Source organism: Dipodomys spectabilis, unplaced genomic scaffold, assembly GCF_019054845.1.
Source record: "Dipodomys spectabilis isolate Male_0828 unplaced genomic scaffold, ASM1905484v1 ptg000266l, whole genome shotgun sequence".
In the NCBI taxonomy this organism is placed as follows: Eukaryota; Metazoa; Chordata; class Mammalia; order Rodentia; family Heteromyidae; genus Dipodomys; species Dipodomys spectabilis.
The window spans coordinates 4,976,344-4,990,253 of NW_024870943.1; the positions used below are offsets into that span (position 1 = coordinate 4,976,344).

The following is a 13,910-nucleotide window of genomic DNA, read 5'->3' on the forward strand; positions in this document are numbered from 1 at the left end:
GATCTGCAGGTTGAGTGGGAATAGGCCAGGCCAGGCCAGGCTATGAACAGGAGGCTCGTGCCCCCCACCCCCCCCACCCCCGCTTCCCGAATGTGGCCAGGTCACTGCAGGCTCTGAGGGCGTCACCTCAGGGCCGATCCACCATGGCCCCAGGTGAGCCACAGTCCTCCTAGGACACCATAAACCGGTCATGGTGGGTGGAGGCCCGGCGGGGGAATGTGTCCTGGAGGCTGTGGCCTCCTCCTGGCCAGGTTCTGGCTGAATAATGACAGCCCAGTTCTCTACTTCAAAGGACCTATGTCCAGGCATCGCCCATTTGTCCCGAGGCCCCGAGGGGGACTCGATGCTTGTGTGAGCCCCGGCTTGAGGTCTCCTAAGATTGAGGAGAGTAGATGGGGAGAAATGGGAGGAGGCGAAGCAGAAGGAGGAAAAGGAGGGGGTGGAGGGGAGGATGAAGAGAAAGGAGGGTAGGGGAGGAAAGAGAAGATGGAGTGGAGTGAGAAGAAGGGGGCGGAGGATTAAGAAGAAGAGATGCAAAGGGGGAGGAGAAGGAGGAGGAGGAGAAGACTTGGGCCAAGGAAAGGGGAAGCTATAGGGCAGAGGCTGGAGTTGGGGCGATGGGAGGAGACAGAGGCTGAGGTCGATCTCCAGGACTGTAAGGCATCCAGGGTGGGCGGCTGAGCACCCGGGAGGGCCATGGTGAGCGGAGGGTTCCTGTGGCTCTGGGTCTACCTGCTCCCCTGCATGCTGGGAAAACAGTACGAAGGTGAGGACCCCGGTCAGGGGGCTGGGGGAATGGTACTGAAGGGGAGAGGCCGCCAGGGCAGGTGGTATTGGGCTTGATTGGGCCTCTATCGGAGGCCGCAGTCACTCCAACTTCAGGAGCCCCTCAGAAAGGAGAAGATGCTCCTCATCCTCAGGAAAAAAAAATGGGGGAGAATCAACAAAGAAAACAGAAGGAGCCGGGATAACTAGAATGACTATTGGAATATTACACAGGCAGGAAGCAGGAGACAGGAGGCTCAATGGTCATGGGGGCGGACCCAGGGCCTTCTCTCTCACAGATGTTTTAACATCCCGATGGGGATGTCCTATCCGTTCGTTTTTATTCCTGGATTAACGTCACATTGCCTTGAACAGTTCTCAGGGGCCCATTGGAAAGTGGGGCTGAAGTCTGGGTGCTTGCCTTGGTGATGCTGATAAGTACTGTGCACAGCTGTGCGAATGATTGATTGATTGATATTTATGTCGGTCGTGGGGCTTGAACTCTGGGCCTAGGCGCTGTCCCTCAGCTCTTCAGCTCAAGGGTAGCACTCTACCTCTTGAACCACAGCACCACTTCCTGCTTTTTCTGCTTATGTGATGCTGAGAAATTGAACCCAGGGCCTCATGCATGCAAGGCAAGCACTCTACCACTGAGCCACCTTCCCAGCCCCAGAAAAAAACATTTTTATAAGCATATGTTATTAGCATATGTTAATGGCACAAAGGGTTTCATTGTGATCTTGCACTAGTTTCAACAAGTTTTATTTTTCTATAATCTCATTTTTTAAAATTTGGCTATTAAGATATTCTCTCTCTCCTTCCCTCCTCTTCTCTCTCTTTTCTTTCCTCTTTTTCCTTTCCTCTCTCTCCCTCCTTCTCTCTCCCCTTCATCCCCCCTCCCTCCCTCTCCCCCTCCTCTCTCTTGGCAGTACCAGGTTTGATCTCAGGGCCTTCTACCTGCTAGGCAGAGGCCCTCCCTACCCCTTCAGCCTGCCTACCCCTTCAACCTGGCTTTGTGTAGGTTATTTTGGAGATGGAAGTCTAGAGAAATTTTCTGCCTGGGCTGGCCTTGAACTGAAATCCTGTGCAGCTAGGATGACAGGCTTGAGCCACCAGCACCTGACAAGCTTATTTCTCTTTTCATATGTACAGGAAAACCAGTGTTAAGCCAGGCACTGGTAGCTCACACCTGTCATCCTAGCTACTCAGGAGGCTGAGATCTGAGGACCATGGTCACAAGCCAGCCTGGGCAGCAAAGTCTGTGAGACTCTTATCTCCAATTAACCACCAGAAAACTGGAAGTGGTGCTGTGGCTCAAGTAGTAGAGCTCTTGCCTTGAGCTGAAGAGCTGAGGGACAGCGCCTAGGCTCAGATCAAGTGCCACCACCAAAAAACAAAAACAAACAAACAAACAAAAACCCAGTGTTTTTGAGTCAGACATCCTGGTGCCCAGTTCCGGGACTACTACGGCATTCTGTGCTTGTTCCTGGCATCATGTCTGTGTACCCAGATGTACCCAGATGATCCCACCAGATGTCTGTGTCTGCATTCAGTCTGTCCTGAATACTGAAAATCTCCCCATATCCTCTCACCCCTCCAGCCCCAATCCTGTCAATCAGATCAAGCTACTTTTCTTAAGAAGCTTCTTTGAGTCTCATTACAACTAGAGTGAATTAAAAGCCCTACCAAAGCGGGCACTGACTGGTAGCTCACGCCTGTAATCCCAACTACTCAGAAAGCTGAGATCTGAGAATCATGGTTTGAAGCCAGCTCTGAGCAGGAAAGCCCATGACACTCTAAGCTCCAAACCAGGAAAGAAAAAAAAAAGCTGGGGTGGTACAATGCCAACCTTGAATGAAAAAGCTCAAGGACAATACCTAGGCCTTGAGTTCAAGTCCTAGGACTGGCCACAAAAGGTGGGGAGGGGGGGCTTTTGCACAATTTCTTTATCAGAATGGAATTAGGCGAGATATTTTGGTTCCTTTTACTTTATGATCATCCTTAAGTATTTGTAAAAGAGAGTTTCCATTCAACATGTCAGTTTAGGGTTTACAATGTATCTTCTATCATCCTTCTCCCCCCCCCCCCCCGCCCCGCCCAGTTCTTTTATTTTAAATATCAAATGTAGTGAAATAACTACTTGTTTAACTTTGTTTCTTTCAGATGATTATCTACCAACTATAGGTGAGTTGATTAAAAAAACAAAAATCTTCTTATTTGAATTTCTTTTTAAATGTAATAAAATAGGCACTCATTTAATTAGTTCTTACCCTGATAAGAAATCATACTTCCTTCTATCAGGTAAATACTGTTTCAAAACTAGTTAAATAAGAAGAAGAATAAAATTATCATTTTGCTATTGGTATGTTTAGGAAAGTACTTTTCTTAGAAATTATCATCTTATTCTTGGCACAAAATTTTCATTTTGCTGCTAGTACTTTTGAAGGACTAAATGTTTGGTTACTTTAAAATGTTACTTTCTTTTCACAAAAATTGAGTGTTATAGGATAGAAAGAAACAAAAAATTAGACCAGGCACCAGTGGCTCACAGCTATAATCCTAGCTACTCAGGAGGCTGCGATCTTAGGATCGTGGTTCAAAGCCTGCCTGGGCAGGAAAGTCTGTGGAACTCTTGTCTCCCAACCAAAAATCCAGAAATACTGCTGTGGCTCAAGTGGTAGAGCGCTAGCCTTGGGCACAAAGAGACTCAGGGATAGCACCCAAGCCCTGAGTTCAAGCCCCAGGATTGGCACAAAAATAAAATAATGTATAAGCTGGGCACTGGTGGCTCATGCCTGTGATCCTAGCTACTCAGGAGGCTGAGATCTGAGGATCACGGTTCAAAGCCAGCCTGGACAGGAAAGTCTGTGAGACTCATCTCTAATTAACCATCAGAAAACCGGAAATGGTGCTGTGGCTCAAGTGGTAGAGCGCTAGCCTTGAGCTGAAGAGCTGAAGGACAACACTCAGGCCCAGAGTTCAAGCCCCAGGACCGACAAAATAAATCAATAAACAAATAAAAATAAATAAAATAATGTATAAACTTTGCTTGTCTATTTCTGTGCTCATCTTTGTAACAGTATAAGAAGGAATTGGTTTGTAAACCAATTTGCTTATCAGGTAAAAATAGTTTATGATTCTAGACTTTAAAACCTATCGGAGCACCAGCAAAAATGATTTGTTTTTGTAAGACAACATAGCTTTGTGGCTAGGTATAAAATAATTATATAATGATTGCTAGTTTGTTTTTTCCTCTAGACCAAGTAACATGGGAGTGCTTGTTTAGCAAAGGTGAAAACATTCTATTTTACACAAATAGCCAAAACTCTTTTGGGATGCAAACACTCATAAATGTGTAAGGTTTATATAAAGTAATTGGCAAAACCAAATTGAAGAATACAAAACCAGTTCAGGCAAATAAAACATAATGTCATGTTCCTGGCAAAACGCAGTAACACTGGATTTTCCTGAAACTGATTTTTGGTCTGTCATTTTATTGTCAGAACCTACTTCAATACCTCAGACTAAACGGTAACAATTGACTTCACCAATTTTATTTTCCAGATTCTGAGATTAAATTTCCAGAGATAGAAGGCAAGTTGATCAGAAAAATTAACGGCTAATGTATGTTCTCTTTTTATTAGGTAAAGAGATGGGGAAATTAGCAACCTTCTTTCTGGTCATCTTCTCTCTCCCACCCCTTTTTATAGTTCCTCACCTGGTATAAAAATATAATATAAGCCAGGCTCTGATAGCTCATACCTATAATCCCAGCCACTCAGGAGGTTGAGATCTGAGGATCAAGGTTCAAAGACAGCATGGGGAAGGAAAGTTCATGAGACTGTCTCCAATGAACCACCAAAATCCAGAAGTGGAAGTGTGGTTTGAGTGGTGGAGCACCAGCCTTGAGCCAAAGAAGCTTAGGGACGGTGCCCAGGCCCCAAGTTCAAGCGCCAGGACTGGCACAAAGCTAACTATGAATTCTAGGTGGTCCTCCTGCCATACTACGCTTTGGGGTCCCCCATGGGGGGCAGAGCCTGGGCAGCACAGGGAGGAGGCCCTGGGTGTGATACTGAGAGGTCTGTGTTCTGTAGATGGCGAGTGTGTCTTCCCATTCTGGTACAGAAAGGAAAAGTACTATGACTGTGTGAAACTCAACGCCAAGCACAAGTGGTGCTCCCTGAACACCACGTTCAGCGGGTACTGGAAGTACTGTGCTATGTCGGGTGAGTAGCCAGGGCTGCGGGGGGTGGAGGGAGAGGGGTGACTGGGGCTTTGTCCAGCATCTCCTTCAACTTATCAGGAGCAATTCGATCTTTATGTTGTTGTTGTTGTTGTTGTTGTGTGCAGGTTCTGGGGCTTGGACTCAGGGCCTGGGCACTGTCCCTGAGCTTTTGTGTTGAGGCTGGCGCTCTACCACTTGAGCCACAGCACCACTTCTGGCTTTTGGGTGGTTCTGTGGAGAGAGGAGTCTCACAGACTTTCCTGCCCTGGCTGGCTTTGAACTGTGATCCTCAGATCTCAGCCTCCTGAGTAGCTGGGATTACAGGCGTGAGCTACCAGGTCCTTGTTTTGCATGATGGTGATGATGATGGCACTGTGAGTGAAAATGTGCAATATCTGATTTGTTTTTTTGTTTGTTTGTTTGTTTTTGTTTTTTGGGGGGGGTCCGGTCGTGGGGCCTGAACTCTGGCCTGGGCACTGTCCCTCAGCTCTTCAGCTCAAGGCTAGCGCTCTACCACTTGAGCCACAGCACCACTTCCGGCTTTTTTTTTTTGCTTATGTGGTGCTGAGGAATCGAACCCAGGGCCTCATGCATGCAAGGCAAGCACTCTACCACTGAGCCACCTTCCCAGCCCCTTGGTTTTTTTTTTTTGAGCTTGGCTTAGTTTATTCCCATGACAAGCTCACATTCCATCTGTGTTCCTGCAAACAACATAATTTTGACCTTTTTTACAGCGCAGGCAGGGATACAGCCTTACATCGAATCTACCTAGCACATTTTATTTACTCCATTCCTCGGCACCCCATGGACAACAGGCAGCATGGGGTGGGGGGTGGTGATCGGTCCAAAGAAACCAATCAGTAGACACTGACGCGGTTGGGGGAATGGCAGGCCCCCGATAGTCTCATTGGCACAGAAGTATGTCCACACGTGCCCATGTGTGGGTGTGCATGTACATGCGCATGCGTGTAGGTGTGATCATTTGTACACACGTGTGTGCAGGTGTGTGCCTATGTGTGCATGCACGTTCATGCATTGTGTGTGTGGGTGCGCACTGTGTACATGCGTGCTACTAAGAACCCCTCCTCCCCCACCCCACCCCCTGTCCTGTGCAGACTTTGCGCCCTGCGCCTTCCCCTTCTGGTACCGGCGCCTGATCTACCGCAAGTGCACGGAAGATGGCGAAGTGTTTGGGAGGAAGTGGTGCTCGCTGACCCCTGACTACAACCGGGATCAAGTGTGGAAGTACTGCTGAGAAGCAAGGCAGGGGGGTGGGGGTGGCGGAGTCCTGGAATCAATGAATGAATGAATGAATGAATGAAGGCATCTCCTCTCGTTCTTTCTTTGTTCTTTCCGGGCAGGGTTGAGATGGTCGAGGCTGTGATCACTGGGGTTCAACGCCAGCTGCTGGGGTTCGGTGTCTGCTTGCCTAGCAGCTGCTAAGTGCAGGTGGGGTCACAGCTGCTGTCACCCCAGAGACTGTCACCCCGGCCACGGGTCACTTCCTGTTGCTGCCCTGGTTGTCAACTCCCATCGGAGCCATCTAGGCTGACAGGGCGCCACAGGGGGTCGGGGAGGACCTGCACACCTCGCTGCAGACACTCAGCTCTCAAAGGCAAATGAAGCTGGGCACTGGGCTCATACCTGTAAACCCCTAGCTACTGAGGAGGCTCAGATCTGAGGATCGCAATTCAAAGCCAGCCCACTCAGGAAAGTCCGTGAGACTCTTCTCTCCAATGAATCACCAGAAAACCAGAAGTGGAGCTGTGGCTCAAAGCGGTAGAGCTAAGCTAGCCTTGAGCAAAAGAGCTCAGGGACAGCACCTGGGTCCCAGGTCTGGCACCAAAAAAGAAAGAAAGAAAAAAGAGCAAGGGTTGGGGTGTGGCTGAAGAGGCAGAACGCCTTTCCAACATGCACAGGCCTTGCATTCAAGCTCCACACTACAAAACAATCAGAAAACAATAATGGAGCACTGCATGGCACCCTGCTCCTGAGCATCAGGACCAGCTTTGTGACGCCACATACATGAGCAACTGAGGCATTGGCTTCACCCCAGCCCTGGCCAGGAAAACCAGGTGGCCAAATGCCAGTACCTATCCCAACTCCTGAGCCAGGCTATGAAGGAATAGAGTGTTCTCTCCCATGTCCTCTGTGATCCTTCTAGAAGGCCGTGTTCTGGCCCCTTTCACAGGGCTATGCACACAGGCTCCCCAGGGGAAAGGGAATATGCACCTCATGAATGTTCCCACACAGCTCCCACTGCCTCCTCAAGGCGCAGCAACTAGCAGGAACATCTTTAAAGTATTCACAGGAAAAACAACAACATAAAACAAACCAAATAATACTAGATTAGTAATAATGATGATGATGATGTCACTGGTAGCTCACGCCTGTAATCCCAGCTATTCAGGAGGCTGAGACCTGAGGATCAAGGTTTGAAGCCAGCCCAGGCAGAAAAGTCAAGGAGACTCTTATCTCCAAGGAAGCACCAAAAATTCAGAAGTGGAGCTGCGGCTCAAAGAGGTAGAGCCCCTTGACCTTTCTGCCCGGGCTGGCTTGGAAACCACAAACCTCAGATCTCAGCCTCCTGAGTAGGTGGGATTACAGGCGTGAGCCCCTGGTGCCTGGCTAGTGCTGTTTTTTGGTTTTGTGGGTGGTTTTGATGTGTGTGCGCGCGTGTTTTGTTTAAGTGCTCTGACACAGAAAGCCAGAAGGCCTTTCTGGGAAGCAGGGAAGCGTGACAGGCCAGAAGGAGGGGCAGAGGGGGGGAAGGGATTATAAATGAGCCAGAGCCAAGGTTGGTTGCGGCTGGACACTTTCAGGGCCTTGGAGGTGATGAAATATTCAGTGGTCTGGATGTTGCTGGCTGGTGGCCTGTGGGGACTGGACGGTAAGGCTGCTATGGAGGTTGGGAGGGAGGGAGGCCAGGATGGAGGCTGGGAGGGAGAGGAATCCAGAGCAGGGCGAGACTGACCCAGTCTGGAAATCAATGATGCAGGATTTGTTCTGCAGATGGCAGAGCAGAGTGTGGGGTGAGCAACTGGCTTTCAACCCTGAGTTGCCTTCAGGGGGTTTGGGGACCACGGGGACACTTGACCTCGCCCCCTGACTGTGCCTCAGCCTTCACCGTAATCAAAGCCTTTGAGAGCCGGACACCGCTGCTCACCCTTGTCATCCCTGCTACTCAGGAACTGAAATATGAGGGCTGCAGTTTTGAAGGCAGTCTAGGCAAGGAAGTCTGTGGGATTCTTAGCTCCCATGGACCACCAAAAAGCCACGAGTAGAGGTGTGGTTCAAGTGGTAGAGTGTGAGCCGTGAGCACAAAAGCTCAGGGACAGCGCCTGGGCCTTTAGTTCAAACCTCAGTACTTGGAGGAGGGATGGGCGGGGCGGGGGGGGGAGGGGGAAAAATCTTCTCCATTGCCACTAACATCAGCCACCATATTAGAATATTTTCCTCTTTGTTCTTTGTTTTCTTTTGGCTGGGATTCTTACGGGCTGGGATTTGAACTCAGGGCCTTGTACTTGCTAGGCTTGAGCACTCTACCACTTGAGTCACGCTTCCAGCCTCACTGTTTTTTCTTTTTTTTGTCAGCTGTGGGGCCTGAACTCTGGGCCTTGGGTGCTGTCCCCCAGCTCTTCAGCTGTAGACCAGCACTCTACCACCTGAGCCTTAGCCCCACTTCCGGCTTTTTCTGCTTATGTAGTGCTAAGGAATCAAACCCAGGGCCTCATGCATGCAAGGCAAGCACTCTACCACTGAGCCACCTTCCCAGCCCCCTCACTGTTTTTTCTTGCCGCTATCAAAGCTTGAATTCAAAGGCTTTGCACTTGTCCCGCTTGCTTGTTCCCAACTGACATTCGACCATTTGAGCCACATCTCCAACCCGGCTTATGATTATTTTTTTGCTAACTAATTAATTGATGATGGAGTCTCCTCACAGACTTTTCTGCTTGGGCCGGCTCAGTGTCTTGATCCTGTGGTAGCTGGGATTTACAGGTGTGAGCCACCAGCACCAGGCCAAGGCCTCTTTGGGCTTAAGAACATCCAGTTGGTTGGCAAGGCTGTGTGCTATATGGGGGACATCCAGGATTGGCCTTCAGGAGTCTCATGAGCTCTCTCTGCAGTGTGCTCTGTCCTGGCAGTGCTTTCCAATACCTCCTGCATCTTCCCCTTTTCCTATATGGATGGCATACACTTCTCCTGCACCTCCATCCACAGTGACTATGACTGGTGCTCCCTGGACAGCACCTTCCGAGGCCGGTGGCGCTACTGTACAGCCAAAGGTGAGTGTCTCCCAGATACTCGGGGGCCCAAGAGCAGGAGGATCGCAGTTCCAAACCTGCCTGGGCAGGAGAGTCCATGAGACTCTGATCTCTGATGAACCCACAAAAAGGCAGAAGTGGTGCTGTGGCTCAATTGGTAGAGCACCATCCTTGAGTGAAAAGGCTCAGTGATAGCTCCCAGGCCATGAGTTCAAGCCCCAGGATATTCTTACAAAGGTATATTGGATGCCTAGAATGCTAGGGGTCAGTAGAACGCTAGATTCTGGAATTCAGATCTCAGAAAGGTGTTGTTTTCTATTTGATGGGTGTTCTCACTTGGAAAACAATGGGGTAGAAAAAGTTTGGCAATGTGTGAGTTGGGTGATGGCGTCTGAGGATGACCTTTTTTTTTTTTTTTCATTGTGGGGCTTGAACTCTGGACCTGGGCATTGTCCCTGCTCTCTTCAGCTCAAGACAAGTGCTCTACCGCATGAGCCACAGCACCACTTCTGGTTTTCTAGTGGTTTATTGGAGATAAGTCTCACAGACTTTTCTGCCCGGGCTGGGTTTGAACCATGATCCTCAGATCTCAGCCTCCTGAGTAGCTAGGATGATAGGCGTGAACCACCAGTGCCCAGCTGAGGATGACCTTGTACAACCTTGTGTACCTCCTCCCCCCCACAGATCCCCCAGTGTGTGTATTCCCCTTCACCTTCAAAAAATGGTGCTTCCGCCAGTGCACCAAGAAAGGCTATGTCCTCGGCCGGAGCTGGTGTTCACTGACCCACAACTTCAACAAGGACAGAAAATGGAAGCAGTGCTCTCCTCAACAGTGAGAGCTGGGAAGAGTGGAGCAGGGGCTTGAAGAATGGTGGAAATGGGGAGTGCTGTGGGTGGATGGATGGTATGTGGGTGGGTGGACTGATGGATGGATGAATGATGGATGGATGATGGATAATGGATGAATGGATAATGAGTGGATGGGTCCTGAATGGATAATGGATGGTAAATAGATGATGCATGGATGAAAAGTGGATGGATGTTGGATAATGGATGCTGGATGGATGCTGGGTAGATGGGTGCTGGATGGTAAATAAATGATGAATGGTTGACAGGTAGATGGATTATTAATGAATGGATGGATGGAGGACGGATAATGGGTAAATAGGTAATGAGTGAATGGATGGAGGATGGATATACGGTCTATGATGTACATATGTATGTATGAATGATGGGTGGATGGATGACAGATGATAAGTGGATGTAGGGATGATGGATGGATGGATGATGGATGGTAGATAATGATGGATGCATGGATGAGTGATGGATGGATGATAAATGATGAATGGATGGATGGATGGATATAGGATGGATGGATCATAGATGGATGGATGATGAATGGATGGATGATAGATTGATGATAGGTGGATGGATGATTAGTGAATAAATGGACAGGTGATGAATGGATGATGGATAATGGATGGATAGACAATGAGTGGAAGGATGGATGGGTGGGTAGATGGATGGATGGATATAGGATGGGTGGGTGGATGGATGGATGGATAGATGGATGGGTGGATGGATGGATGGGTGATTGGATGGGTGGGTGGATGGGTGGGTGGATGGGTGGGTGGATGGATGGATGGGTGGGTGGATGGGTGGGTGGATGGATGAGTGGATGGAAGTTCAAGGCTTAGACTGGTGGTTTCTTAGATCAGGGGTTGACAAACATCTGAGCAGGACCCGATGTGGAATATTTCAGGCTTTGCAAGTTACTCAGTCCATGCCACATAGACTCAATGGTGCCATTGTGCCATTCGTCCACATGCAGCAAATGTGTGATCACTCTCCACTTTTAATCTGCTCTTGATTTGCAAAAGCCATACAATATACCATTAAAATGCAATCAGTAATAGTATATCTAATTGGAAAAGGAGACATATGTTCACTTCTGGCTGGCTGCTGATCTAGAACATTCCCCTGTCCCCTCCTTTCCCCCAGGGCCCCAGGCTAAGGAGCACCTAGGGGAACAGAGCAGCCCCCCTCCCACCAAGGAGGGGGAAAGATGGCACACAGAGGAGGGACCGCTGTGGGACATCTATCCTGGAGCGTGACAGAGTCGGACCTGCTTTTCTAATCTCTCTCTTTCCTCCACAGTACTTAGATAATCCAGGTGGTTTAGAAGAGTCTGAAGTTGTAGATTCCTCAGCTGCCTCTCCAAATATCATCCCACCGCTGGGTACCTGTGGCTCACACTTATCCTCCCAGCTCACGCCCATCATTCCAGCTACTGCGGAGGCTGAGATCTAGAGGATCACAGTCTGAACTGAGCCTGCGGAGGAAAGTCCATGAGACTTTTACCTCCACCAAACCAGCAAAAGAACTGTAATGGAGTTGTGGTTTCAAGCCATAGAAACGCTAACCTTGAAGGAAAAGGCTCAGGGACTGTGTCCAGGCCCTGAGTTCAAGCCCCAGGACCAGCACCAAAACATAAAATAAATAAATAAAAAGAAAAACAAATCCTTGACAGAAGTCCTTTGTGCAAGTAGCAGCATTTGCTTTTCCAGGATCCATATCTGTCTTGATGATGTCCTTTGTCCATTGTCAGAGCACGTGAGTTACTGAATTGAGGGGTAGCAGGTGAGGTCTCAAGAAGAGAGCTGCTCTAGGTCTCTTTCTGTTCCTTGCGCTTTTACTGCAGTTGGTGAAGGAAGGAGCGTGTGTCTAAAGCAAAGCAGAGATTTGTTTCTCTGTCCCTAAATCACTTTCTGGTTACTGTGTGTCACACCTGCTCGTTCCTGATTCATCCCGCTTCAGTGGCCTAGGGGTCACTGAGCACCAGCTGTCTTTCACATGGAATGTGGACTTGTCCTAATAAGTTCGTAGCTAAGTGACAGTTAATTTTTCCTGTTGTCCTTATGTGGCCTGGAACTGGCGACTCACCCCTGTAATCCCAGCTCCCCAAGAGTCTAGGATCGAAGGATTATGGTGATCAATTCTAAGCCAGCCAGGGCAGGAAAGCCTGTGACATTTATCACCAATGAACTATGAGAAAACTGGAAATGGTGCTCAAAATGGTAGACCACTTAGCCATGAGCAAAAAGTGCTCAGGGACAGTGCCCTGAGTGCAAACCCCAGGATACACACACACACACACACACACACATACACACACACACACACACACACACACACACAGCATGGCATCTGATATTACACAAGTATTTGGTGGTTCTCAAATCTGCAAGGTCAGGACAAGGAAAGGAAGTCTGAGAAACTCTTTTTTTTTTAAAATTTATTTTATTTGATTTGTGAACATACTGTACAGAGGGGTTACAATTAAATGGGCAGGATAATGCGTACATTTCTTACCAAGCATTTGTTTACCCTTCACATCCCTTCCCAGCCTCCCCCCTCCCCCCACCAGTCCAAATCCTTCTCCCCCCCCCCCCCCCCCGCCCCCACTGACATTGTAAAACTCATTATGGACATGACAACTTGTACTTCAGTCTGAGAAACTCTCTGTGCACCAGGAGCCTGAGGAGCCAAGAAGACCATGACACCAGGGTCAAGGCTGAGATCCTGGGGAAAGCAGAAGACACTGGAAGAGACACGCAGTGTGAGGACTCCGGGCGACTTTCTGAACCTCTACAGCCAGGCTCACAGCTCCGCTACCCTCCATGCACGCAGCTCCCTGGTGAAGCCCGGCTTCCTCTGCCAGAATTAACTCTCAGCTTGCCACAGGCACCTGGCAAGAAAGCCAGCCAGCCATGGTGGGAGAGCAGGTTATTTTCACAGTGAGATGAAGACAGTTAATGACCGCCTTCAGTACCTGGATGAAAACCCAGATTCTGCCACCCCTCCCCAGTGTCACTGGCCCATGACCAATAGCCAGGCACACAGGGATCCGCCATGGCTCAGTACTACTACGTGTGGTACCAGGGCATTCCTTTCCCTGCTGTGGGTTATAACCCTGAAGTCACAAAAGCAGCCCACGAGAAGCTGGTGCTGAAGGACGAGGACATCATCACGGTGACCTACCCCAAATCAGGTGAGCAGACGGGGCTGCGGCTGCGTGGGAAAGGCCAGAGCTGCGCCCCACTCCCTCCAGCCTCCATGTGGGGATGGTATAGTTACTCATTGGTTTCTTTCCCTTCTTGGAAGAGGATCTCCCAGCCCATTTCACAGGGATTTCTGTGTGCGTGGTGTGTGAACGTACTGGAGAAACGCAGTAGCATGGGGCCTATGGCAGAAGGTTTCCTGGGAGCAGGGGTGAGGAAGGGAGGGTGAACGCTGCAGATCTCAGAGACAACCACATTCAGTTTTGTTTTGTTTTGTTTTTTTAATATGAATCTGAATGTAGTTGATTTGTTGATTTAGGCTTTTAAACATGATCTTTCAGCAGTTGTACCAAAGGTCTTCAGTGCCACACTGCCCATTTCCCAGGGCCCAGTGCCTTGATCAATGCCACCCCTCCACGTACATTTTGGGACAAGTGTTTTACACCATCAGCACATGTGCACGCAGCACCTACAGCCCAGGTGTTTTCATCAGGATTGTGTTTAATGATGGAGCTCCATTGGAGGCTGGCATAGGAGACGTCCTGGCTTTCTCAGTCCATGCATATGGGGGAGAGCTTTTTATTCTAGTATTTT

The 13,910-nt window shown here is 49.1% G+C and overlaps 2 protein-coding genes across 4 annotated transcripts; both read left to right on the plus strand.

Annotated features, from left to right (window-relative positions):
- The first annotated feature begins 143 nt into the window (after positions 1 to 143).
- Positions 144 to 6,245, plus strand: Bsph1 (binder of sperm protein homolog 1). Its single transcript, XM_042700222.1, has 3 exons — positions 144 to 153; positions 4,860 to 4,991; positions 6,106 to 6,245. The coding sequence occupies exons 1-3, from the start codon at positions 144 to 146 to the stop codon at positions 6,243 to 6,245; spliced, it is 282 nt and encodes a 93-aa protein (XP_042556156.1).
- Positions 6,246 to 7,799: 1,554 nt separating this feature from the next.
- Positions 7,800 to 11,763, plus strand: LOC122125836 (binder of sperm protein homolog 2-like). 3 transcript variants are annotated; one of them, XR_006150783.1, is made up of 4 exons: positions 7,800 to 7,880; positions 9,118 to 9,276; positions 9,940 to 10,159; positions 11,413 to 11,763. XR_006150783.1 is itself a non-coding variant. In XM_042700483.1 (4 exons), exons 1-3 carry the CDS (start codon positions 7,826 to 7,828, stop codon positions 10,089 to 10,091), a joined length of 366 nt encoding a protein of 121 aa, XP_042556417.1. In that variant the 5' UTR covers positions 7,800 to 7,825; the 3' UTR covers positions 10,092 to 10,135; positions 11,413 to 11,763. The 3 variants fall into 3 exon arrangements, 2 of the variants coding, with proteins under 2 accessions (XP_042556417.1, XP_042556416.1); XM_042700483.1 differs by having other exon boundaries at positions 9,940 to 10,135; XM_042700482.1 differs by having other exon boundaries at positions 9,940 to 10,087; positions 11,413 to 11,762.
- The last annotated feature ends 2,147 nt before the right edge of the window (positions 11,764 to 13,910 follow it).